Source organism: Trichechus manatus, unplaced genomic scaffold (genome assembly GCF_000243295.1).
Source record: "Trichechus manatus latirostris isolate Lorelei unplaced genomic scaffold, TriManLat1.0 scaffold00233, whole genome shotgun sequence".
Taxonomy (NCBI): domain Eukaryota; kingdom Metazoa; phylum Chordata; class Mammalia; order Sirenia; family Trichechidae; genus Trichechus; species Trichechus manatus.
The window spans coordinates 303,306-329,610 of NW_004444169.1; the positions used below are offsets into that span (position 1 = coordinate 303,306).

Here is a 26,305-nt window from a genome sequence, read left to right on the forward strand (position 1 = left end):
AAGCACTCAAACCAGCTGGAGAAAGGGAGAGACAGCCTTGAGAAAAGACTTCATTGAAAAGGTAACACTTGAAACTGGCTGAAACCTGAGGGCAAACTCAAGTTTGGCAATGAGGCAGAGGGGCAGGGGGAAAGTATTCAAGGCAGAAAAAAAAGCATGTGTAAAGCATGGGGAATTAAAGAGCACGGAATGTCTCAGAGGAAAAAATGAACATACCTATAAGTAGTTCAGTGTGGCTATAGCAGAGGAGTGAGGTGGGCAGTGCTGGGAAATGAGGCTAGAGGTCAGCAGGGACTGGATCATGCATGGTAATGAGGAGCTTAGCCTTTATCCTGAAGCAATGGAGAGTGAGTCTCCTCTGGACCCTTCCAGCACTTCATGTTGACAGCACTTGATCACCCTTTCTTGTTCTTTGTTCCATGTGAGTTGGCCTTGTTTCCCCACTTAAGTGAGCTACATGAAGCCAAGGCCCACCAGGCCCACTTTTCTGCTTAATGCAACCTGGTCCAGTGCCATGATGGGGAAATGCTTGCTGAAGGGACGAGAAGCAGAGCATTAGGAAGTCAGGGCTGGGTCCTTACAAACTGGGCATTGCTGTGGTTCCTCCGCAGCCTCATGGTCATCTTGGTGCAGGGCTCTGGGCTGTGACTCAGCTCCTCCTTGCTCTCCAGGAAGGTCTTGGGTGAGGCTGACTCCACCTTCACGTCCCCTCCAGACTCCTCCTTCACCACCACAGTGGGGGGACACTCAGGCCCTTCCTTATCTGGGAGAGAAAAGCAGCTCTAAAGTACAGGTCCGAGACAGTTAGGGCCCTGCCTCCTCTCCCCAGGTGAGTCCAACCTTCACAATGCCTTAGCCTGTTAAGCCTCACCTTTCTTCCGCAGAGTCTTATCCTTGGCCATGAGGCCCAGGCCCATCATCTTGGGTCCTGCCCCATAGATCTGGAGCTTCTTCAGCTCTGGATTCTTTTCAATGTCTTCCTCTGTGGGTTCCGGCTGCGAAGAAAGAAGGCAATGTTATTAAGACTGCTATCTGGGGCAGACTGCCCCATCATAAAAGAACAATAGCTCAGACTATATATCACCTGGGCTCATGCCAGGGGCTGAGGCATAGGCAGGCCAGGGCAAAGTGAGCTCCCTCTTCAGCCCTCTCTTGGAAAGGAATTAGGACGAGATCTCAGTTTTCTCAACTGTAAAATGAGAACATTAACCCCTACCTTATAAAGTTATGAGGGAACCGGAGATAAAATATATAAAAAAAAAAGTAACAGTGCTTGGCATAGAGTAAGCATTCAACAAATGGTAGTGACTAATATGATCTACATGCTTCAATGAGCCCAGGGACAGTGTCTGTCTTGTCCTGTTGTATCCCCAGTGCCTAGAATAATGCCTGGCATATAAACCTCTGCCTGGAGGTAAGATATAGGTATAAAGAGACAGAAAAGTTTTACTTCTATAAGCAGAGTGAATCAGGAAAGGAACAAGACAGACAAGAAGGACAGACATACAGATACTGTACTGACAGATCAAGAGCTAGCTCAGATGCTCAGCTGAGGTGGAGGAAAGAGCAAAAAGTGAAGGTAGAGAGGCACACTAATGCTCAGAAAAACTCAAGAGAACTGACAAAAGGGATAGTGGAATGGGGACACAACCTTGGCCAGAGGGAGGGAGAAAACTCATTCCACCTCCGAAGCCCTAAGATAGAAGGGAGTACTCACATCAGGCTGCAGTCTCTTGGCCCGCCGGCCATAGCTGTTGAACTTGGAAGGCTGCACAGACTGTCGAAGGGGGATGCTGTGGGGTTTGTATTCCTTGTCCTTCTCCTCATTATCAAATGGACGTGTGTTGCACTGCTGGGTAAAGATGAGGGGTAAGGGTCAGGGCATGGAGCTCCAGCCCCAAACAGCAAGGGCTTCCCTTTTACCCTTACCCAGTGGCAACCAAAGTTGTGGTTCCACTCACCTGGCCCACACCAATAGCCACTGCTCAACTAGTCTTCCTCACTGACACCACATACACTCTGGGAATTCTTCTCAGTACATTTGCTTATGTTATTCCTTCTTCCAAACACTTCCCCCCACAACCTTCTCCCCAACCACACTAGACCCATCTCTTTCCAGACCTCTCCAGCCCAAAACATCTCTCCTTCCTTTGAATTTCTCTATTAGCTAACACGTTGTCTCATAATGGAGAGCAGACTGACCATAAAGACCAAATAACTCCAGGACCTCTGACCCTCAGCAGTGTGGGAAGATTATAAGCAACACTAGGAAAGGATAAGTTTAGCTCCCAGGTCTCTAGTCCACTGAACCAGTTCCATTAAGAGTAAGTGTGGAAAATGTAGCTGGGGGTAAAGCCTCCCTCCACCTCAGCCTGGTGTCCTTACCACAAGGTTGGCTCCAGACTGGTACATCTCATAGGGATAAACGATGCGTTCATAGTGGGAGCGTAGCAGGGAGCCAATGTTTTTCCCTGGTGGGTAGTTGAGGCGCTGGGCCACTCGGGCCCACCGACGGTCCTTGCAGATGGCTTCATAACCACCTTCCTCCACCACGATCTGAAAGGACAAGCAGGAAGGGACATGGATGTGCTGTGTGTATATATAAGACGGAGTAGGCCTGTAGAAAAGTCAATGAGGACAACTCTAGCTCCTCACGTCACTGGGGGCTACCCCCCTCCCTCCCAACCACCAGCACCAAGAGACACTAAGAAATTCTGATGATAGCTTGTGTGCTGCCAGGCTATACCCCTTCTACTGCAGCCCAGCGACCCAATATCCAAACCAAGGGGTGGGGGGGCAGAAAACCAAGGCTATTGGGGGTGGGGGGCACTGAGAAAAACCTATTCTTACTTTGCTGAGGCTGTAGAGGTCCAAGATCCGCCGTTCTACATTGGGAATCTTTAAGGATGAGCCCTGGATTTCCCAGAATTTGGCAATCTGATCCAAGTAGTTCAGCTTCACTCTTGTCTGGGCCTGGGGAAGAAATGACTCAAAAAGGCTGGCCGCCTTACCAGGATCTGACTCCTGCCTGTCTCTGGCACAATCTCAGGGGAAGAGAAAGGGTACAGCCCACCTACATTACCCAGCGCCTCTCCCAATGAACTGGATCCCAGGCTCTAGGTAGTGCTTATCGCACCTACACTCTCACCTCTGGTACCTTCTAGTCAATCAGGTAAGCCCAAGGTCCCAAAACAGAGAAGGGCACAACATCCAAAACTTTATATACATTCTCTCTCAATCTCTCTGACAGGATTGTATAAGTATTATTATCTCTTTCACGGATGAGAAAACAGAGGCTCAGAGTGGTTATGTCACACAGCAAGTACTAGGAGATCTGGGTGTTGAATAACTTAAGTATTGACTTTTCCTCTGCTACTAATTTGCTGTAGAGTCTTGAACAAATCAGTTCCACACTTTGGATACCTATTTTCTGATTTATAAAAGGAGAATAAAATAACTGCCCAGTCCACTTACCCTAGAGGGGTGAGGACTTAATGAGAAAAACAGTGAAGACCCTCTGGAAACATCAGAATTCTATCTAAGCTCTAGGCATGTTTTAGAGAACGAAGGCTCCAGAAGAACACATTCATCTCTTTCTATGCACCATGAAACTTAGTCCATGGTGGCTGAAGAGTAAGAACGCATGCTATAGACAGGTTGGCCTAAAGGACTAAAAGATAGTGCACCGAAGTAGCACTGGCACCTGGCCAACTCAGGACCCAATGTAGGCCAAAGATCCCAGGAACAAGGCATGTACCATGCTTCCTTGAAATCTCAGTGTCCCAAGAAGGGCTCCTAAAGGCCCCAAGCCTATCACCTCCTCATCCTGGTCAGAGGGCCTGGTCCTAGGGGAAACTAGATAGTTACTACTATTCACTGTCTTGCCCTGGTCCCATTAGGACAATTATCCTTTCTGTGTCATAAATGAGGAAAACTAAGATCTGTTTGTGGAAATGACCTATGGCTCCTTGGCTGTGGGAACCCCTCAGGGTCCAGAAACCCTACTCCTTCCACCTCAGCCCTTAGCTTTCTGGCCTTGGCCTCATCCCTGCTCCCCCACTCCCCCACAATTAGCCATCACCATCCCTCTAGAAATCCTGCCCCTGTCCCGTGCTAGGCTATACCTTGCCCTAGCTATACCGCCATAAGCTTGGTCAGATATATTTAAGGAAGTTGTACCCTCTACCAGACATGACTTTCGCCCTGACCAAAACAGCACCTAGACTGAGTCTAGAACAGTGGTTCTCAATGTGGGGCAATTTTGTCCCTCAGGGGACATTTGGAGATATCTTACAACAGTTTTTGTTGTCAGAACTCAAAGAGGATGATACTAGCATCTAACAGGTAGAAGTCAGCGATGTTGATAAACAGCCAACAATGCATAGGACACTCCTTACAACAAAGTATTATCTGGCCCCAAATGTCAATAGTGCCAAGGTTGAGAAATTCTAGTCTAGAAGACATGGAAGCTTTTAAGTCGTGAATGTTCAGCTAGGCCTAATTCCACCCCCCACTCCCACCATCACCCCAGAACATCTACTAAGGCTTGTGGATACATAATAATTAATGGAGGACGACGTGGTAGCATTCTTCTAACCTATATCTTTCATGGAAAACTCCAGGACCTTACCTGGAACTGGCTTTAGGGCACCCACTCTCATTACCCCAGGGCATTCTTAAGCCCTTAGTGAAGAACCCTACCTACTCTTGGAAACGGCCTAGACTTCCTATACGGAACAAAAGGGAGAGGGCAAACTCTACCTGCCTGATCCCCTGCCCAAGTTTTTAACAATTCCAGCCTCCACACAGACCAGTTCTTGTGTTGTTGCCATCCATCTACCTGACCTGCCATGTTACCAAACAACACGGATGGAAGGTAGAAAGCACAGGGTTATGAATGAATTGGATAAATGTGGCCACATTCAGTGGCCTAGAGAGAAAGTTCTCAGCCAGCACCATATCTCCCTTTTGTCGAACCAGGTAGGATAGGTTGGTTGACAGGGGAGCTTCAGAAATAGCAAACCTTTGTTCAGAGAAACTAAATGTCACTGCTCTTGGTTATATTCAGAGCTCCGATGATTCCTTCATACCCTGGGCACGCTAAAGAGATGCAATTTCATAGACGAGAGAATAAAGGCCTAGTTCGGTAAAGCACCTTAGCCACGGAGGGCATGAGGGAAGTGGAATCACAGTTCAGGTATTCATTCTCCCCACCTCGCCACCAGCTGCTAGTCTTCTTACCTCTAGTTCATTCAGCCTCTGGATTCGGGGGGTAAACCTGAAGTTGTCTACTTCCACAGCAAAGGGTGGCTGCCAGTCCTGAAACGGTAGAAGGGAAAAGGACTTGGGTGCATAGTGCAAGACCATAGGGTACCAAAAGCAGCTCAGCATCCCATTCACGCCTTCTCAGACCTCCAGCCATCCCAGACCCTTTAATCTGGCAAAAGCCCAACCCACCACTCAGAACTCAAAACAGGGCCTAGCAGCCCCTCAAGTACATATACAAGGCCTCATGCACATGCCCTGGGAAATTTCTCCCGAGTCCCTCCCAATAGTACAATGCCAGGCTCTCAAGAAATAAAGAGATGGGGCCCCAAACAGTGAACCCTAAACATTCCCTACACCCACATTAACCCTCATCCCCTAGGGATGTGCTGGTAAAACACTCAGTCTAAAAGTACTGGGACAGAATCTGGAGTCAGAGTCCTGGGTTCATGTTCTAGCTCTACTACATACTACTAGCTATAGGATTTTACCTTTCAAAGCCTGTTTTCTCATCTGCAAGGTAGGAATATGAAGTCTTGCCTTAACTTCCTCGCAAGACTGATATGGAAAATTAAACTGGTTTTCAAATGAAAACGTTATTCAAAGGCATCATCATTAAGAGTTGACATCTAAGGCCGATCCCACCACCCAACACACATATAGAGTAGCTCAGCTCCAATTCTGGCAGGATTTAAAGGTTTGGGCCTTTAATGTCTGTTCTCTCAGTTTAAAAGGCCTGAGATAGACACTGTAGGAAAGAGCAAGGAACAGGGAGTAAGAATCTGCATCACTCACTGGGTCTGGAAGGCTTCCTGTGGGTTCTCTCTCATAAACCTGCCATGTACAGGAAAAGGCAGAAGAGGAAGTCTGGTGGGGGATTTCTTTTTAGAGGGGGAGTATGCTGGGATGCCTGACTGTGGTGGCAAAGAATGGGAGGATTTGGGGGAGGGAAGTCAGGGAAAGGTGAGTGGAGCTTGTTCTGCCTGCCCAAGGGTGGCTATGGAGAGCGCCCTCCCCAGCTGCCCTCCAAAGCTCCCATGCGTTCCTCTCCTCCCTGGAGCCCTGGCTCCTGATGGGGTGGGGAAAAGAACCTAGAGTAACCTAGACCAACGCCCTCATTTTACTAATGAGCAAAGTGGGACCCAGAGAAGAAAGATGATTCTTTAAAATTACATGCTGAGTTAGTGGTAGAGTCAAGACTAGTACCCATGTCTTCTGACCTCCAGTCCAAGGCTCTTTGCACTACATCAGGTTATCAGTGAGTTACACACACACACACACACACACACACACACACACACACACACACACACACACATATTCATATGGGGCAGCGAGGGGGACAACAGTAAAACAGAAGAAAAAGCTGTTGTCCTCTTCTGCACACACACTTTTAGAAAAGTGGCCAAACAACTCACACTTACATGCACACATACTCCTCCCCCAATCCGAAGCAGGCAGAAAACACCTGGTGCACAGTGAAACGGGGGCAGAAAAAAAAGTATGTAGGCTAAAATGGTATGGCTCAAACTCAGGCAAGCTCCCAAAAGAGTTCCATGTCCTCTCGCCTTCCATCAGAGAAGAGCACTCCCCTTAGGGCAAGTAACCCAGGTAAAAAGGTCCTCAAACCCAAAACTCCATGCACCCTTCTTTCCTGCTGAGTCAAGTTCTAGACAAGAATGAGCGCAACATCAAGCAACTCATGAAAGGAAATGGCAGAACTGGGATTTCTAGAGCAGGAGCTGTGGGTGCAACAGACAGTTGGGGAAGGTCCAGCAAACCTTCCAGCCTGGGATCCAAGCTCCCTCACCCTCCCTTTAGTCCCACACTGTTGTGTATCAAATGTTCAGTATTATCAGCATATGGTGATAAAAAGGTTAACTACCTGATGCAAGATGCAAGGACCAATCAGCTTGAAGGTGGGATATGAGTCCTGGGCCTACTTCAAGGTACCAACACTCTTCTCCCACTTATTTTCCCCAAGCATAACAGTCACCTGCCCAGCAAGTCAGATTCCAAACCTCCCTTCCACAGGCAAACCTCCAATTCCCAGGTACTCATCTGCACAAAGGCTCCCACTCTGGGCCCAAGCACCACTTTAGTGAATTTCAAATTCCAGCCAGAAGAAGGTCCAGCTGTCTAAAGGAGTAGTCCCAGAGAAGGAGAAAGAGAAAAAAAAAAAAGAACAAAACCAGAGAGCCAGGTCTCTTGGATTACAGGAAGCACACTGCTGAGGTAGAGAAATGTTAACAAAGGACGGCCCCCTGCTGGCCACACACACACCTCCTTCCTGGTCCCCCAAGGCAGGGTAGCACCACCAGCGCGAGGCCAGCTTGCCCAGCTAAGTCCAACATAGAAAAAAGGAATGTCAGGCCTCAACTCCCCACTATGTCAGATATGCCTCTTTCCTACAGTTCTGCCCAACTACTTCAGAGAATGCCTCCTTGAGGCTGCCCAGGACTCCAGCCTCTCCCTTCTGCTAGCCTTTCTGACCTCTCACTACCCACTGCCACTCCCTTACCAAGGACAAGGATACTGCAGAAGTCCTTGGCTTACCCAACACCTCCCAAAGGATCCATCTGAAACTAGCCTAGATCTGTGGCTTAGCACCAGAAAGTACCAAGTTGGGAAAGGAGGTCTGTGGCGCCCTCCTTGGGTGGGAGTGAAGGTTCCCATCCCATTCCAGTCAGGAGACATCCACTGAAGAACACCCTGTTCCAGCAAAATCAATTCCTGCCCTTGGGATTTCAAGTGGTCACTGAACACCATATATCATTTCTCCTCCATGCCAGCAAGGCATCAGCTTGTCCTAGCCCTTGGGGAACTTCTCCTGGTCTGAAGCCAGGCCTAGGAGCAAACATACACCTTTTGTTGCTGACCTCTGGGAATGAGGTGTTCCAAGGGTGCCAACTTCTATAGCTACATTCTGTTTGTGGGGGCCCAGGAATGCCTTATCCTCTGGGACCGCCTACATCCTGGGACAGAGCAAAGTAGAAATCTTCCAAGGACTCGTAACCCACCACCAAGCTGATTGGTCCATGCCTCTCAGTAGGAAGTCGAGTCTAGGGGGTGATATGCAGAAAAGACCCTGACAGTATCTTCAGCCCTGACTAGAAAGGAGATAATTCCCTGAACCCATCTCAGGGGAGAGGACTCTAAGACCGACTTCACGACTCTGGTCCACCAGGCTATTATCACAAATGGATTGGCCTAGCAGGGGCAGTGTGAATAAACGAGTCAACTCACTTAGGAGCAAATCAATGACCATATCAAACATCTTCACAGTCACAGTAATTACAGCTTATCTAGGGCCTACTACACACAGATGCTACCTAACTTAATCTAATTTTCTCAATAACCATTCAAAGTACATGAAACCCATTTCACAGGCTCAGAGAGACTACGTTACTTGCCCAAGGTCACACAGCTGGTAAACTGCAAAGTAGAGTTTTGAACTCAGGTCTGTCTCCCTTCAGAGCTGTGATCTTTCCACTACATCACGCCGCCTTCCTTAAGAGAACTGATGACAGCAGACAGAAGAACGGCCTATTGAGTGCAGCCCTGACCTGGGCGATTGGCAGTAACTAAGAGATGTGCGGGGTGCCTCTCTGTGAACTCAACCCCACCCACTAGGTATGCTTGTCTTGAACTCCACCTGCAATGAATGTGAAGACCGGGGTGGGGGGGAGGTGCCTCTGATCCGGGTAACTGTGGACCTCATATCACGAGAGGACCCCTGACCCCACCATTCTTTCTCTGACCTGGGCAGCATCCACAACGGTCCCAGCCCCCTACCCCCGCCCCGCTCCCCCGCACCTTGAGCTGCCCTCCACCCGACTTCTCCGCCGGCTACCCTAGTCCCCCCCATCGCCGATCTCGTCGCCAGCGACCACTGGCCCTGGGCCTTACCGCGGGTGGGCGGATCTTGCAAATGCCCGACTTCTCGGCGATGGGCCTGATTTTCGCGATGTAGCCAAGCGGGTCTCGGAACTCGGCCCAGCTGGGCTCGAACACCGGGCACTCCGGCGGCGGTAGGAAGTCGTCGGACCCTGGCTCCATGGTGGGCCCTAAGGCTGGGCCAAGTATCAGGAGGGCTCGGACCGCCCTTAAGGACTCATGGCGCCGCCGCTGTCGGAGGCCGAGGCACTGCTCGGAGACTAGGCCCTAAGCAGGGCGGCCGCCGCCCGCCGAGAGCCTAGGGTATGTGTGGCTGCCGTACTCTGAGAGTCTCAGGCTGCCGCTACTGCTACTGCCTTTTCGTCCCGCTCCTCTCCTTCCAAACTGTGCCGCTGCCTACCAACTACCGCAGCCTTCACCGCCAGTTACCTCCCAATCGCCGCGGCCTTCATCGCCGCCGCAGCCATCTTAGTTTGTCAGCCTCCCCCCACCCCCAGTCCCCTCACCACAACAAACCGGATCCCTCCGCAGTGTGGCCCTCCTAGCCTCGTATACCCTGCATTAGATCAAACCCTAGGAAGCCTTCATCCCTTGGGGAACGAGCTGAATCAGCTGGCGTAGGTTCCGTAAGTGGAAGCAGAAACTCAAAAGCACCGCCCCGACTGAGAGAAAATAGTCCACCACAGCGGCGGAGGAGCAAGGTTGTAATGCGTCTACCAGATCCTTTTTCCGGATGGGTCGGCGGTGCACGTTTAAAGGCCAGTTTTGCGCATGCGCGTTTTGGGGACAGACCGGAAAAGGAGCTGGTGTCGGAGGGTGATGGGCCAAATGGCACCGTTTCGTGGACCTCAGTTCTGGAGCATTCCTCGCCCCCACGCTCTCTCCGCTTTGACCTGCGGAAGGCGGTCTCGGGTGCTTGATTGCAAGGGACCGCTTCTGGTGGTCGTGACACCTCTGGGGCTTTGAGGTTCCACAAGAAGGAAGGGAGGAGGCTGCTCACTCCACCGAGATTGTGGATTTTTTAGAATCCTGGGCCCCAAGGAGAGGAAGGAAGTATTTATTTCGTCCAGGGTCACGTAGAGGCCTCTCAGAGATGGGTTCTTAGCCCAAAGTCATTTCCAATTAGCATTTTAATGAACACTGTCAACTGTTCTGTATGTACTTTTAATGTGTGCACATTTGTGGCGTGCACTCCTACGAAATAAGCCTGGGCGTATGTATATTTTAATTAGGGGATACTTAGCAGCAGCGTATTTATCCATTACCTGCCAGTGTCTCGAGTCTCTGGTGCAAATGGTTAAAGCTGCTAACCCTAAGGTTGGAGGTTTGAGTCCACCCAGAGGTACCTTGGAAAAAAGGCCTGGCAATCTGCTTCCAAAAAATCAGCCATTGAAAACCCTGTAGAGTACAGGTCTACTCTGACATACATGGGATTGCCATGAGTCAGAATTGATTCCACAGCAAGTAGGTTGGTTTTCTTTACTAGTGCCTCCTGTGTGGAACACCTAACTATTTACCCATTTGTGAGCCTACAGTGTACTTATCAAACTTATCTGTGTATATTGACTATTGTGTATACCAAAAACCAAACCCACTGCCATTGAGTCACTTCAGACTCATAGTGACCCTATAGGACATATTAGAACTGCCCCCTAGGGTTTCCAAGGAGCGGCTAGTGGATTTGAACTGCCGACCTTTTGGTTAGCAGCCAAGCTCTTAACCACTGCACCACCAGGGCTCTGTTTATTGTGTATAGCCCCTGTCATATGCATTTGTGTTCCTACTATGTGTACATTTTTGTTGTGTGTATGTTCTTCGAGTAGTTTCTGAATAGGTTTATTGCAACTATTTTGAACGCATATCAAACTAGTACTTTGTGCACGTACATCAGGCATCTACCGCATTTGAGGATAATCTATATTATTCATCAGGTATGGGCCTACTGTATACAGTTTGAACACCTAATGTATACATATTAGAATACTTGTGTACATACTGATTGTTTATTTTGTGTTCCTCCACCAGACTGAGTTCCTTAAGGACAGGGACATGTGGCCTTATACATCCTCAGCACCTGGCATGGTAAGCAGTAAATGAATGTTGAGTGAATGAAAGAACGAATGAGCGTATATTTTTGAGCAGCCTTAATATATATTGACTGAAAAATCATGTATACTCTTTGCACATATTTCCTGTGTACTGTAAGCTTGAATATGTTTGAAGGAGGTAGGTGGTGTCATTCCTTCATCCAGTTAACTGTTCCTAATCACATCTGTATGCCAGTTAGGTACATTCTGCCCATTTCAGTACTGAGCTAAGAACATCCCGTCTGAGGGAGCAGGGCACACAGGTAAGAGTGGTAAGAGCTTACACCCTGGAGTCAGACAGCTCTGCCATTTTCTAGTTATGTGACCTTCGGCAAGTTCCAACTTCTGAAACTGAAATGGGGATGATGATAATATCTCTGAGGTTTGTTGTACAGTGGGTTTCTCAGTATCTGGTAGCTGTTATTTCTGGGAGTCAACAACAAATATGTCAAACTCATTAAGAACCTACTTTGTGCCAGGCATTGTGCTTAGGGATTTCATATTTTTTTTAACGCCTGAATCTTTACATTACCTTGAATGTTCAGGATCTTTATATCCACTTTGCTGTTGAGGAAACTTGTCCCAAGTAATACAAATAGTAAGTGACATCTCCTGCCTAGTTTTCTAGGTGTCAGGGATAACCTCAGCCTCTCCCCACCAGAAACAAATGGCCCAAATGAACGGCTGTCTGGATGGGGAAACAGAAAGCTAGGCGAGGTGATGCTGCTAATAGTAATATCACCAGCTTCTCACATGTATAAGCATCTAACAGCCCACATAGCTCTTTCATATCAGTTATTTCCCTTGATCTTTGCAACAGTCTTGAGAAAGAAGTAGGTCAGTTTACCCATTCTGTAGATGAGGAACTAAGTCCCAAAAAGATTAAACAACTTGCCCAATGTTACACAGGAAGTTGTTGACTCCTGGTCAGATGCTCTTCCTGTCACTTGCCCTCACCAGGAATAGAACTGGGCAGGAGAAGGATGAGGAGAATGAAGAAGGTGGGAGAATATGCCAAATCCTAGGCTGAAGGAAGGCGTTTCCATCTGGAGGCAGCTCAATGAAGGGCAAACAGCATGACTCAGGAGTCAAGAGACCAGGGTTTAGGTCCCAGCTCAGCCCAGGCTTTCCACAGCCTTCTCTGAGGTCCTTAGCCCAGATACAACCCCTGTCCTGGAAGGACAAATGGAAATTGCATAGTCTTTGAAGTCAGTGAGATCAAATTCATTCACAAATACTTATTAAATTCCTACTATGCACCAGGCATTTATCTGGGCACTGGCAATGTAACAGTGACCAAGACAAACATGGTCCGTGCTTTCCTAGAACAGAAATTCACCCACTGAGATCTCACCTCCCTGAGCCTTGACAAAGCATTTATAAAACAAGGCTAAATAATCTCTTCCTCACAGGGTTGTTATAAAGATTAGAACTAATGATGGCTGCCATTCATCAAGGGTCAGAGGCTATGAAAGTCACCTTGTTTTACAGGTGAGATGGAAGCTCAGAGAAGTTTAAATTTACCCAAGTACTTGGCTAGTAAGTTGAAGAGCCAGAATTCAAACCCAGGTCTGTCTGATTGCCGTACAGCTCTGACTATAAAAGTCTCAGCATAGTGCTCCCCACACAGTAAGGTGGGGAAATGGGTCCCTTTCTCAAGCATTAGGTCCTGCTAAGGAGTTCCTGAATGGTATAAATGGTTAAGCACTTGGCTGCTAACCGAAAGCTTGGTAGTTCGAACCCACCTAGGGGCACCTCGGAAGAAAGGCCTGGCAATCTGCTTCAGAAAGCTCACAGCCTTGAAAACCCTATGGAGTGTAGTTCTACTCTGAAACACATGGACTCACCAGGAGTAGGAATTGGCTCAATGGCAACTGGTTTTTTTTTTGGAAAGGTTGAACAGTTTTTTCACATTTATTAGCTACGTAAATTTTCCCTTTAGCTTTTATTCATGTCTTTTGCCCATTTTTATTGTCCCCCCTTCCTTTCTTTGCTTAAGCAAAAACAGGAATGGATTATAAGGACACAAAAGCATCTCACATAACTCAAGGGCAAAAAATGCACCTAAGCCCCATAGGGTTTGGAACCAGGAACTGGAGAGCAGAATAGGTTCTAAATATCAATAGGGGGAGGCCATAAGGGAGTGTAGCCTCTCACTAGTCTCTGCCATCCAGGGAGCCATGGCTGTGCCCTCTCTGCGGCAACTGGTTTTTGTTGTTGTTGATTTTGCATCTTCTTGGGGACCAACCTGAGCCTAGGCACTGCAAGCTTAAGAATTGGGAAGCATCAGGGAGCTTACCCTGGCCCAGGGGTTAGGTTAGCTTCATCTACCCACCTGGGAGAGGGCCTGGCATGGAGTTGGTGCAGAGCAGTAATTGAAAGGCTTGGCTGGGCTCGCAACCACACTCAACCCATCTATGTCTTCTGAATGAACTGGATGAGAGTGACTCTGTGGCTCACTCTTTTTCATTTGTAAAATAGGGTCCCTTCCAGTTCTGAAGTGGCTATGAACTATCAGTTCTAACTCCTAAATAGCTCTGGAATCCATCCCCTCTTCCCCACACCATCTTCTACTTCCCAAGTGAGCTATTTATTATTTCTAGTCTGGACTATTAAAAGAACCTCCTCAAACTGTGGGGACCATGGTCGCGGGGAACATCTAGCTCAATTGGCATAACACAGTTTATAAAGACAATGTTCTACATTCTACCTTGGTGAGTAGCATCTGGGGTCTTAAAAGCCTGTGAGCAGCCATCTAAGATACTCCACTGGTCTCATCCCTTCGGGAGCAAGGGAAAATGAAGAGAACAGGATACAAGGAAAAGATCAGTCCGAAGGACTAATGGACCACAGCTACCAAGGCCTCCACCAGACTGAGTCCGGTACAGCTAGATGGTGCCCGGCTACCACTACTGACTGCTCTGACCAGGATCACAACAGAGGGTTCTGTACAGAGCTGGAGAAGGATGTAGAACAAAATTCTAACTCACAAAAAAAGACCAGATTTACTGGCCAAAAGGAGACTGGGGAGACCCTGAGAGTATGGCCCCCAGACACCCTTTTAGCTCAGTGGTGAAGTCATTTCCGAGGTTCACCGTTCAGCTGGGGAGTGGACAGCCCCATAAAACCAAATGGGACTGATGAGGCACAGCAGTCCAGGGACAAGGGTGGCCGGAAGGCGGAAGGGGACAGGAAAGCTGGTGATAGGGAACCCAAGGTTGAGTAAGGATAGTGTTGATGTGTTGTGAGGTTGTTAACCATTGTCATAGGGCAACATGTGTACTAACTGTTAAATGAGAAACTATTTTGTTCTGTAAGCCTTCATCTAAAGTGAGAATAGCAGCACAATTGGAAGAACGTAGTCGATGTCACTGAACTGTGCATGTAGAAATTTTTGAAATGGTGTATCTTTGGCTATGGATATTTTCACCAAAAAAAAAAAAGGTTGAGAAGGGAGAGGGTTGACATGTTGTGGGGTTGTTAACCAATGTCATAAAACAATATGTGTACTACTGTTTCATGAGAAACTATTTGTTCTGTAAGCCTTCACCTGAAGTACAATTAAAAAAAAAAAAAAAGAAGCTCCTCAAGGTGTCTGTCTGAACTCATGGCATTTATATAGAGAGACAGAGAAATATAGATGTCTATTATGTGCTTAATACATATATGTAACAATAAAATGATATATTCAAAATAGTGATAATTCAAAATAAATTATGATAATAGTGGATTATAACTCATCGAATAAAATAAAAAAATCCATGAGTCTATACTAACATAAATAATTAAAATGAGGGAAAAGGTTTGAAAGCTCTTCTTAAAGTAGAATACCAAATAATAAATATAGTTAGGAATGTAGTTAGGGAATTATCAATGTATGCTAAAACTTTTTCTAAATAAAAAATCAAACTCTTAAAATACAGCTGTAACACCTAGTGCCTAAATCTTGGTTCCTAAATGCCATTCTCTACTCAAAGAAAAAACAAACCAAGACTCCTTGGAGAAATAAACGGCTGATTGCAGGCTGAGACAGGGAAAGAATAAGATGGGCCTGGAGCATCTTGTGGTGCCAGAAAACAAGGAAGTGCTCAAAGAAAGATGGAGACATGGCAGAAGGACACAGGAGCCAGCTTGAAGGGCCTCCTGCTAGCCAAAACTGGGGCATTTTGAACATCAAAATAAAGAATAACAGTAATGTGTTATAATCCATTGAATAAAATAAATGTGGGAGAAGGGAAAGCTCTCTTACAGTAGAATGCTAACTAATACACATAGAATATGGCATTAGAAAATCACCATTTGGTAACCACAGCCATAATAAATAGTTTCAGGGGAAAACCATCAGTGAATGCTAAAACTAGTAGGTGAAAGTCTGAGGAGTTACAGGATATTTACATAGTCTTAATGCATCTCTCCACAAGCTACTCATTAATCACAAAGGGAAAAAATAGTAATTTTACAGTGGAGAAACTATATGTGTCACCTGGTCTTACTTTAGCTCCTACTGAGGCTGGGGTGAGAAATCTGTTGGCATCAGAGGAATGGGGACATGCAGAGAAGGATTGCCTATCTCCATGCTTGGTATATGCTGTGCCCACTGCCTGGGCTGCCCTCTCCCATTCCTTTTTCACTATTCCACCAACACTTTGCATTCTCTCACACCTTCAGGCCTTTGCATATGCTGCTCCCTCTGACAAATGCCCTTCTTTATCTGGCTAATTCCTATTCACCCTCAAGACACAGCTCAAGGGGCTGTTCCAGAAAACCTTCCCCTACCCCCCACCCCAAGCTGGGTTTTCCCCTTCCTTTGTGCTCCACTTCATTCTGGGCCTGCACTTATTATTGTATTGACATTATCCCCACCAGGCTGTACACTCCTTAAGGTCTAATTCTGTGCTGTCCAATATGGTAGTCACTACCTACATGTGGCTATTTAAATTTAATGAAATAAAAAAATTCAGCTCCTCAGTCACACTAGCCACATTTTAAATGCTCAGTAGCCACATGTGGCTAGTGGCTACTTTATTGGACAATACAGATACAGACATTTTCATTTCCAGAAAGATCTATTGGACAGCACTGATCTAGAACAAGGATGAGAACTCTATGAGATTCTAGGACCTTAGTCCCTTGTTATGTGTTGTCCCTCCCCATCTACATCCCCGAAGAGATTGGCAGTAGAACCAATGGACTTGTCCTCAGGTCCTTAAAGAAATGGAAATGTGAGGAGATGAACTACCCCTGTGCAGTCTGGATGATGAGCCTCCGGGGAGGGGGAAAGGATAGGGCAGGGACAACCCAGTGCTAGGACTACAATGAGGAGGAAAGGAGTAGAGTTTAGGAAGGAGATGAAGGAAGAATGAGGAGGTCCCAGAGGGGCCCCAAAGCGGGTATACAGGTTGCATCAACCAATAAATCAACCAATGCAAAGATACCTTACTTTAAGATTTAGCTTAGAAAGAACTATTCATTCATTCATTCATTCCATCAGCAAAATTTTAGTGACATCTGTGCTGTGCCAGACACTGTGCTGGGCAATGCTCTGGACAGAGATAATCCAGACCAGTGTTACTCTCAAGGCACTTGTGGCCTGGTAGAGGAGATAGTGACACGAGGGATCTCCAAGCACATTTTGTAAAGGACGAGTCCTTTAAGCCCATCTTGTAAGAGTGGGAAAATATTTATCAGGGATGTTGGGGAAAGTACGTTTGGCAGGGGGAAGAGCACAGGTTGGAAAATACAGGCATTTTCAGGGAACAGTGATAACTTGGCCAAAGTGTGGGTAAGGAATGAGAGGACTACAGAGAGATGCTGGAGGCACACCATGGAGGACCTCCAGTGTCACAACAAGGAGTTTGCATTCATTTCTGTGTGTGGCTGAGAATGGCTTACTGCGTGTCTGGCAGGGAATAGGCACTTCACATGCATCTGTTAACAGCTGCCCTGCAAGATTATTATACTCATTTTACAGGTGGAAGACCAGACTCTGCAGGGCTAGGTGACTTGTCACAGGCAACACAGTCAACTCACTGAGCCAGCATTTGAGTGTGAAGGCTGAGCTTTGGGAAGATAAATCCAGCATCAAGTTGAGGTTGGAAAAAGGGGGAATGAACAAAGGTAGTTCAGCTTGGTCTACCAGGGAAGAAACAAACAAACAAAAATACTGATTGGACTTGATTCAGGGCTCTCTGGGCCTAAGTTCCGGTCCTTGAGGAGGCACTGAATGCTTACATGGCCCCAGCTGCTGTTTTTGCTAGATGTCCTGGGGCTGCCTTTGAATGTGCATATGAGGAAAAAAAGCAAAGACAGTTGGTCAAAGCTGAAGAATGGGGCCATTCAAACCACTCTCTCTTAGAGGTTACTCCAGATTCTAGGAAGGCAGGAAAAATATTGACTGCTGCTTCTGGGAACCTTGATGAGCCTAGCCTAGATCCTTTGCTCTGCCCCATCCCTCCTGTGCCATGCTGAGACTCAGGACATGGTCAGTGGTGCTAGAAACATGTCCATTTCATAGGAAGGCAATTTGGGGGCTAGAAAGGGACCTGGGCTAGAAGTCAGGAAACCCTGTCTTCTGACTTGCTGTGTGGCCTTCCCTTCCCTGGGCTTTTCTCCTCCTCTGTAAACTAAAAGGAGTTCAGCTATTTGTTATTTAACATGTTGTATATATACACAGAGCCCTTACGATATATCTAGCCCTGTGCATTCCTGGGCCAAGCCACCCTCCCACCCCTCAAGGACAGAGATGTGGCCAGTAGTTGTGGAGGGGGACTCCAGGGCAAAGCCAGGCCAGCCACAGGAAGGGTGAGGATGGATGACACAAGAGTGGAAGGAAGTATCAAACCTGTGGAAGGAAGAGAAAGGAACTAACTTGTTGAGCACCTTACTCCATATAGGATGCTTGACTTTCATTACTTCATGGAATCATCAAAACTCCATGTGGCAAACGCTTATCATCCCCAGTTTTAAGCTGAGGAAACAGATTCAGGGTAACTTTCCCAAGTTCACATGCTTAGGGAGTGGAAAACCCAGGATTTGAACTGGATCAACTCTCAAGTCCATACTCTCCCACTATGTCATGCAGACCATTTAGGGAAAAATTCCTCACCCCCACCTCCAACCCAACCAAAATACCTTGCCCACCCACTTGCCTGAACATCTACCATTAGCACATCACCTCCCTGGGTTAAGGCCTCTTTCTTTTGGAGCTCCACAGTGAGGGTAGGGGGCATAAGTAGGAGGCAGAGGCAGGAGGTGAGCACAAGGTCTTTTATGAGGCATCAAATATACATTCTTATATACAAGGAGGAAAAAAGACAATGCCTGAACCCCAGCTCCTCTCCATACAGCCCCTCCCACTGCTACCCTCCCTTGCCCCCAGGCCCCGGGGTCCGTGACCCTTCATATAGCCAAGGTCTGTCTGTCTGTACTGCAGCCCATGGTGGAGAGAGGAGAGGCAGGCAGGAGCTGGGAAAGGGGCTGGATATGCAGGGCAAGAAGAGGAGCTAGGGCTTGTAAAAAATATATTTATAATAAATAAATGGCTGGAGAGGCAGTGGAGATTTTGAAGGACAGAAGGACTCAAGCATCTTGGCTCCCAGCCCACACTCTGATGGCTTTGATCTCTGCCTCAGGAAGGACATCTTGGGCTCATGATGGCCCTCTGGGAGCCTCTCTCCCCAGGGCTGATGCTGGGTACCCTGCCCCAGCAAGGTGTATGTGGGCGGTATCTGTAAAGTGCATTGTCTTCAGTTGTAGGTGGGGTAGGTGTAAGGGAATGGGGGGGGGGCATGCAATATGGGTGAGGGAGGGCAGTGCCCTTCTCATCCAAGACCTGGGCCCCCCAAAACCTATCTGAATGTGGATCAGGATAAGAATGTTGCAGGGAGAGGCAATGTCCTGAAGCTGAAGAGGGCTGGGCTGGGGCCTACTGGAGAGAGGGCATAGACTGGCTTCCAGAGAGGAAAACACTGCCCCATCTGGGGGCCAGCATAAGCAGGGTCCTACCCACCAGTGCATTGGCAGTCTATGTCCTCCAGCAGGCAGAAAGACACATGGAGGTGTGTGGCCAGGCCCTGAGGTCAGAGAGAGGGCCAAGCCCACTTGAGGTTTGGCCACAACTCTACAGAGCTCTCTCCTAGCCCCACGCACCCGGAGGAGCCCTGGGGAAACCTTCGTCTCTACAGCTCTGGAAGCCTACCCTTCTCTACCAGCCAGAGCTGAAAGGGAGCTCAAATTGGCCTAGAGGTCTGAAGCCTCCCAGTCAGACCTCCAGAGAAAAGGGGGAAAGAGGAAGAGAGGAAAAAGAAAGAGGATCTCTGAAAGGTCCTCACTACTCCCCAGAGCTAGATAGTACTGAGTCCAGGCTTCAAGTGGCCGGGGTCCTCAAATCTGGAAGGAAACCCATAATGACACTGTGGGGGTTAGAGGAGGGGTCCCAAGGCAGGGAGGAAGGGGGAAAGAGGACATTCTATGTATATATATATATTTTGGAAAAACTCAGGAAGGAAAGAGGGTACAAGGGCCCTCTGCAGTCATTTCCCCAGACCTTCCTGGGCCCCAGCTCACTATCCATTCATCAGACCACGGTGCTGATCCGACTTGGCTTGGCCTTGGGGTTTGCAGTGGGTGGGTTGGTTGTGCCAGGGGGCCCAGAGGCGTGCAGTGGGCCATGGGGAGAGGTGGGTGGCAGGGGTGAATGTGGGGTGTGGGGTGAGGGTGGGGGCAGTGGTGGGTAGGAGGGGTGGGGTGGGATGGGTGAGTGTGGTGACAGTGGTGACTGGGGGTGATGGGGGTGGGAGTAGGAGCCTCCTGGCGGCCGGGATCCAGGGCCCCCAGCTGCCCCTGCTGCTGGCATCATCTGTGGGTGGTGACTAAAGATGAAGTGCTTGGGGCCCTGTTTGTGGGTTGGAGGGTGCTGGGGGGCAGGACTGTACAGGGGCAATGGGGATGTGGGCTGGTGCAGGGGGTGGCGGCCATGTGGGGCAAACTGAGGGTGTCCTCCAGCCCCCCGTCTGGGAGCCCTGCCTGGCCGGCCCAAGGTGTAGTGCTGGGGGCCTGGGACTGGGCCATGTGCATGGAAGTGGCGATGTGGTCCCACAGGTGGGGCTGAGGCGGGAGGTGGTGGAATGGAGCCCAGTTGGGGTAGGGGTGGGGGCTGCTGAGGAGGCGGGGGTAGAGGGGGCTGCTGGGATGGGAGGTAAGGTGGCGGGGCAGGGCCTGGTCCTTGGCAATACTGGGCATGCAGGGCCTGGAGTTTGGACTGCCCATTGGGCAGCACCCCCAGGCCACCATGGCTATGACCGTGGTGGTGGTGGTGGTGGTGGTGGTGGGTGGAAGAAGCAGATGAAGAGGAGGCAGAGGCCTGGCCTGTTGGCGGTGGTGGCATCTGGAAGGGCCCCTTGCCCCGCTTGCTTCCAAATAGGGAGCCCAGGAAGGATGAGGAGTTGGAGACGGGCCTCTGGCTCTTGTACTCCTCTGGCGGCGGGGGTGGGGGCGGAGGTGGCATCCTCTGGTGAGGGCGTGGACTGCTAATAACAGACCCCTGGAAGGGGGGAGGGGGGGAAGTCAGGCCAGTCTAGATGTCCTAAACCCCCAACCCTAAACTCCACCCCTGTCCCTGAGGGCTGGAGCTAGGGAGACAGAACTCCCGAGTCATAATAATAATAGTAAAATAATAGTCCTGTACTTGTACGTGGGGCTTCCCAGCTTGCAAAGAGCTCTGCTGTCACATTCACTATCTCATCTGAGCCTCAGCTGGGAGAGGAATAATTGGTATTACCTCTTTATTGCCTCCATTTTGCAGGCAGGGAAAATGTTAGGCCCAGAGAGGCAGAGTGGCTTGCTCAGGGTCAAAGAGCAAGACTTGGAGGTAACACCTTTTTATGGCCCAACTCCAAGGGCATCACTACTCAGAGTCTGCCCTGGGGTTGAGAGGGGACATGGGAGAGTGGAAGACAGACTGAGAGACAGGCAGAGTGAGGACAGACAGAGTTGAGGACAGATGGAGAGAATGGTTGGCTGGGAGAGGCAGCCACACGGTTCCCAGGATGGAAGGGGGAGAAGCAACAGGTCCCCTCCTCCTCTGGGGTTCCATGGCTGGGGCAGGGCTCATGCAGAGGACGAGTGGGGCAAGAGCTGGCACTTACTTCGATGGTGCTGTCCAGCGATCCCACGCTGTTACGCCGCCCCCGCTTCCCTGCACCCACAAGCAAGGAGCCCAGCGTCAGAGCAGCAACCCCCCCTCCCCACCCTGCTGGGCTCTAGAGCTGGGCACCAGGTCTGGGCCCCTCCCGGGGACAGACACCTTGTTATCCCTTTCCCCCATTGAAGAGGGGGAGGTGGGGAGGAGGAGAGGTGGAGAAGGAGAAGAGAGAGGAGGAAAAGATGGAGGAGGAGGAGAGGTGGTACAGGAGAGACAGAAGAGGAAAAAGAGGAGGAGCGGTGGAGCAGCGAGAGAGAGGGGCTAAGACTGTGGCCCCACTTCACACTCCCTGACCCAAACCCTGGGCTCCACCTGTTCTGACCTGGCTACCAGGCCCCCTGTGGCACAGTGCCCAGGGCTCTGGATGAAGGCAGGGTATGTGTGTGTGTGGCAGGTTGAGGGAAGGCTGGTGGTCAGTGATAGGAGGCAAAGAGGACACCTGGTCCCACGTCTCCCCAGCTAGGACAGGGGTCCAGAAAACTTACCTGCATCAGAGAGGTCTCGCAGGGAACTGCTGAGTGCACCCCGTTTGAGCCCATCGCCTGCCCCGTAAGTGTCCTCCAGGCTACTGCGGGCCAGTGTCCCATTCACTGAGTCCTTGGCCCCTCCAGGCTGTGAGGCATTAGGCCGCATCATACCTTTCTGCTTCTCCAGCTCCGCTGGATGGCAGTGGGGGAGACAGAGAGCAAAGGTCAGGAACAGGAGTGAGACCCCACCTGACTGACCCCAGGTGCCTTACTTCTCCTCCTTCCCTCTGTTCCCCAGGACTCCTGTTCTGCCCTCTGAACAGGTAGCACATGTTTTCCCCCAAGCCTCAGCTTCATCTCTGAGGCTTGCCCAGTGCCCAGCCCATCTCTCACCATCTCCTCTTGTTTAGTCTTCCCTTCATCCCTTTCAATGCTTGCTCTTTCTGCTCCTTTCCCCTTCCTTTCACCCTCCTTGTTTCTGCCCTTCCCTGCCCTCTTTCAATCTGGTTTCCCAAACCCTTGCCCTTTAACAAAGAGCTTCCCAGAAGATGGTTCCTGGGAGGAACAGAGAGGCCCCTGCAGCCTATGGCAAAGGGCAATCTTTCCGGAGCTCACTCAGTTCTCCAATACCTTACTCCAGAGGAGAGAGACTCCTGGAAGAACAGGAGCAGGAAACTGACAGAAATTGAATCCTCTATTATGTGCTGGCAGTAGGCTGGGTGCTATACATCATACTTCATCTCTCTCAACCCTCACAACAGTTCTGAGGTTAAGTATTATCACCCACATTTTTCAAAGGAAAAAACTGAGAATCAGAGAAGTCATAGATCTTGCCTAGGGTCATACAGCTGGAAGAGGTAGAGCTGACATCTGGAAGCAGATCTGCCTGACTCTGGAGCCTGTGCTCTCTCAGCCTCCTTAAACCCCCAACTCCCTACAGAGGTCAAGGATACTTCTATTGCCCTCCCCTCCTCTTGGTATGCTACTCCCTCTCTCTCAATTTCCCCAGGGTCTCTGGTGAACTGAAACTTTGGACCCTGCCTTGCTGAGGAGTAGGGTGGACCCTGGAACTGTGAAGGCCTCACCAAGGAGCTGTCAGATGCCTTTGTCTCTTTCTGTCTGACTGCCTCTTTCTCCTTAACACAATGTTACTTAACTGTGACAAGGAACTCAGACTGCTTAGCCTGGAGAAGAGAAAACTTGGAGTGCATTGGGAGGAAGGAGGTGTAATCACTATTTTCCATTATGTATGATCAAAATGACTCTGTAGCCCCTGGAGGCTGAGAGGATAGGTTACCAGGACTCAGCTCAGGAATTAATATGTGGGGAGAGTAGAAGAGAGGGTGGGAAAGGGAATAATATTTGGTGAACACCTAAGATGTATTAGGACACTTCATCTACCTACCTTATTTCATTTGATCTCTGCAACTCTGTGAAGGAGATTTCACTATCCCGATTTCACGTATGAAGAAACTGGGGCTCAAAGAGTTAAGCAGCTTGGCCCAGTTTACCCAGATAATTAGTAGCATACCTGGGATATGAAAATAGAGTCCTACCTCCAATACCCTGATTCTTCTCCCTGCTGCCTTTCAATAGAAGGAAGAGTTGGCTCATAATTAGGGCTTGGAATAATAATCTGAGGTTGGGAAGTTATGAGCCCCTTGTCACTGAAGGTATTCAAGCGGAGGTTGAAGGGTTCCTGGAATGAGGGTAGGAAGGTTGGACAAGCTAACTCTCAACTCTGAGTTTCTCAGAGGACAGGATTCTTGGTTTCTGCATAGTGGTATATTAGGAGAGGGGAAAGAAGGTGTGGCTGGGCTACTCACACTCCACACGGTATTTCTCCATCTCCTGCACCTCGGCAATGGATTCGCGTAGGTCAGATGTGAAGCGCAGCCGGTCCTGGAGGCTGGGAGCATTGAAGATGATGAGGACTTTTCGCTCCCCACCAGGTACTGCAGACAACAACTTGATCCCAAACTGATAATCTGTGGGGAAAGGGAGGTAGTTGGGTAGGTTGGGCACCTCTGTCAAGATTGAAACAAGGTGGCTCATAAGTGAAATGATTTTTCTAATGTACAGCTCTGATCATGCCTTTTCTGTGCTCAAGAATCTTCAGTGGCTCCCCTTTGCCCCCTTTGCCCCCAAACTCCTGGTAGTCATGGTCCTGTTACTCACTATACTCTAGGGTATAGAGGCAAACTGAACTCTGTGCTGTTCTCTAGAAACCCTGTCCTTTACACCGCTGCCCGTATTCACATTGTATCTGCTGCCCAGAATGTCACCCAACGAAGCTTTTCCTGGCTCAGTTCTCCAAGGCACAGCGTGACAGCCATATCTTCAGCCTCCCCTTCCCCAGAGAACACAGTGTGGTTCTCTGTAAGACCCAGGGGCTAAACATAAGCTGTACTCCACCCTGGCCTGCCCTTCATCCTGGGACCAAGTAGGTGCTTTAGAGGCCTTACAAGTACCAGTACTAGTTACAACTGAGTCAATTCTGACTCATAGTGACCCCATGTTTGCAGAGTAGAACTCCTCCATAGGGTTTTCAAGGCTGTGACCTTTCAGAAGCAGATTGCCAGGCCTTTCTTCTGTGGCACCTCTGGGTGAGTTGGTAGCCCAGCATTTAACCATTTGTGCCACCCAGGGACTCCTTGGAGACCTTAGCCCAGCTGTAAAGGACTCCAGAAACTGGAGGCTGATAGAGATGAGTAGTTGGCTAGGAAAAGCAGCCATGGGAACCTGGTATGGATGAAGGATGAGCATGGGGGCTATGGCGTAGACTCTTGGGTGGCTGGGATTCAAGAAGGGACTCACATGAATTCTGGAAGAGCTGCATGTGCATTTCCACGAGGGGAAAGGACTGACGGAAGCTGTATGTCACCAAGATCTTCTTCTTCTGGAAAATTTTGGTGACCTTTGGATGGGATGGGGAAAAGACAAGAGGCAGGGTTTGGGGTGGGAAATTTCCACATGGCATCTATTTCCAGTATCCTCCCTCCCCTCCCATCCCTGGTAACAGACAGATACACGTGAACACACATACCCACAAGTTGGGCAGAACTGAAGCTTGAGGAGCAGAACGGGGAAGATGGGAGAAAAATGCAAGTTCCTGATGCAAGGATGATACACAGCAGGCATTTAAGTTTTTACAAAAATTAACTGAATGCTGCTCCCTCCAGGAAACCTGTCCTAACACCCTACACAGATATGTTTCTTTCTCTTCTCTGGGTTTCCAGAGTACTGGTTCAGTACCTTTCACTTATCAGGCTTTATGATAGTACTCTGAGATATGATTGCCCCCTGCTGGACTGGGAATGCCGAGGCAGGGATCTGACTTTAATGTCTCTCACCCACCCTCACTGGGCCTAGCACATGACAATCTCTGCTGAACAGCTGGTCTTACTCTCAACCAGGGCTTTGAACCGGTTTGGTCTGGTTCAAACCCCTGCTGATAATTTGCATTTATAACAATTCCTTGCTGAGAATTTGCATTTCTCATAAATTCCCAGGAAATTACACATAAGAATCACCTGGGGATCTTGTTAAAATGTAGATTCTGATTCAGTATATCTGGAGTGGAAATGTAAATTCTCAGCAGGGAACTTGTTAGAAATGCAAATTATCAGCAGGGAATTGTTAGAAATGCAAATTTTCAGCAGGGGTTCGAACTGGATCGAACTGGTTGCAGCCCTATTCTCAACAACCAAAGGTCTTTCTCAAGTACTTGGGCACTCTGGACTCAATTAACATAGGCTGCAAACAGTCTGCAAGTGGTTCTTAAAAGCAAAGGTATTTGATTTCAGGATGGTTACAGTACACAGTTATGCAAAACATTTTTTAGGTCCTTCAGACTGTGAGTACCTTGAGATCAGGCACTGTGTCTGATTCATCCCTGTGTACCCAGTGCCTAGCACAGAGTTGGACACACAACAGCTGTCAATATGTAATGGATGTTTAAACATTTACTGAGCACCTAAGTAGGCCAGGCACTCCTCAGGGCTAGGCCATTCCATATCCAACATCTTATTTAATCCTCATGACAACCCTATGAGGTAGGGATTAGCCCTATTTCACAGAGGAGAAAATTGAGGCTCAGAGAGGGCTTTGGAAGTGCTTATCTAAAGTAGTGGTTCTTAACTGGGGGTGATTTTGCCCCCTAGGGGGCATTTACCAATGTCTTGAGATGTTTTTTTTCGAGGCAGGGGGGAGTGCTAATGGCATCTAGTAGGTACAGACGAGGGTGCTGCTAAACTTCCTATAATCCATAGCCCCCAACAACAAAGAATTATCTTGTCCCCAATGTCAATAGTGCCAAGGTTGAGAAACCTTGCTCTAAAGGAGAGAAGACCAAGAGGGGACAGGATCACTGCCCCTCAAATCCCGGA

At 48.8% G+C, this 26,305-nt stretch overlaps 2 protein-coding genes across 12 annotated transcripts in view; both read right to left on the reverse strand.

The window, feature by feature from the left end:
• Positions 1–9,874, reverse strand: part of KDM5C (lysine demethylase 5C) — a 68,831-nt gene extending 58,957 nt beyond the window's left edge. For 5 of the 9 annotated variants that reach the window (XM_023743056.1, XM_023743054.1, XM_023743050.1 and 2 more), the window contains exons 1-7: positions 9,175–9,874; positions 5,242–5,319; positions 2,851–2,973; positions 2,386–2,556; positions 1,718–1,852; positions 872–995; positions 582–763 (exon numbers count right to left, since the gene is read on the reverse strand). In XM_023743056.1, coding sequence (XP_023598824.1) covers positions 582–763; positions 872–995; positions 1,718–1,852; positions 2,386–2,556; positions 2,851–2,973; positions 5,242–5,319; positions 9,175–9,324 — 963 coding nt within the window. In that variant the 5' untranslated portion in view covers positions 9,325–9,874. The remainder of the gene's footprint in view (positions 1–581; positions 764–871; positions 996–1,717; positions 1,853–2,385; positions 2,557–2,850; positions 2,974–5,241; positions 5,320–9,174) is intronic. The other 4 variants (XM_023743059.1, XM_023743052.1, XM_023743058.1 and 1 more) reach the window with 2 other exon arrangements.
• Positions 9,875–18,501: 8,627 nt separating this feature from the next.
• IQSEC2 (IQ motif and Sec7 domain ArfGEF 2) overlaps positions 18,502–26,305 on the reverse strand; it is an 82,632-nt gene continuing 74,828 nt past the window's right edge. The window contains exons 11-15 of one of the 3 annotated variants that reach the window (XM_004389116.1): positions 24,735–24,834; positions 23,744–23,905; positions 21,936–22,109; positions 21,395–21,444; positions 18,502–20,790 (exon numbers count right to left, since the gene is read on the reverse strand). In XM_004389116.1, coding sequence (XP_004389173.1) covers positions 19,825–20,790; positions 21,395–21,444; positions 21,936–22,109; positions 23,744–23,905; positions 24,735–24,834 — 1,452 coding nt within the window. In that variant the 3' untranslated portion in view covers positions 18,502–19,824. The remainder of the gene's footprint in view (positions 20,791–21,394; positions 21,445–21,935; positions 22,110–23,743; positions 23,906–24,734; positions 24,835–26,305) is intronic. The other 2 variants (XM_012559321.2, XM_004389117.1) reach the window with 2 other exon arrangements.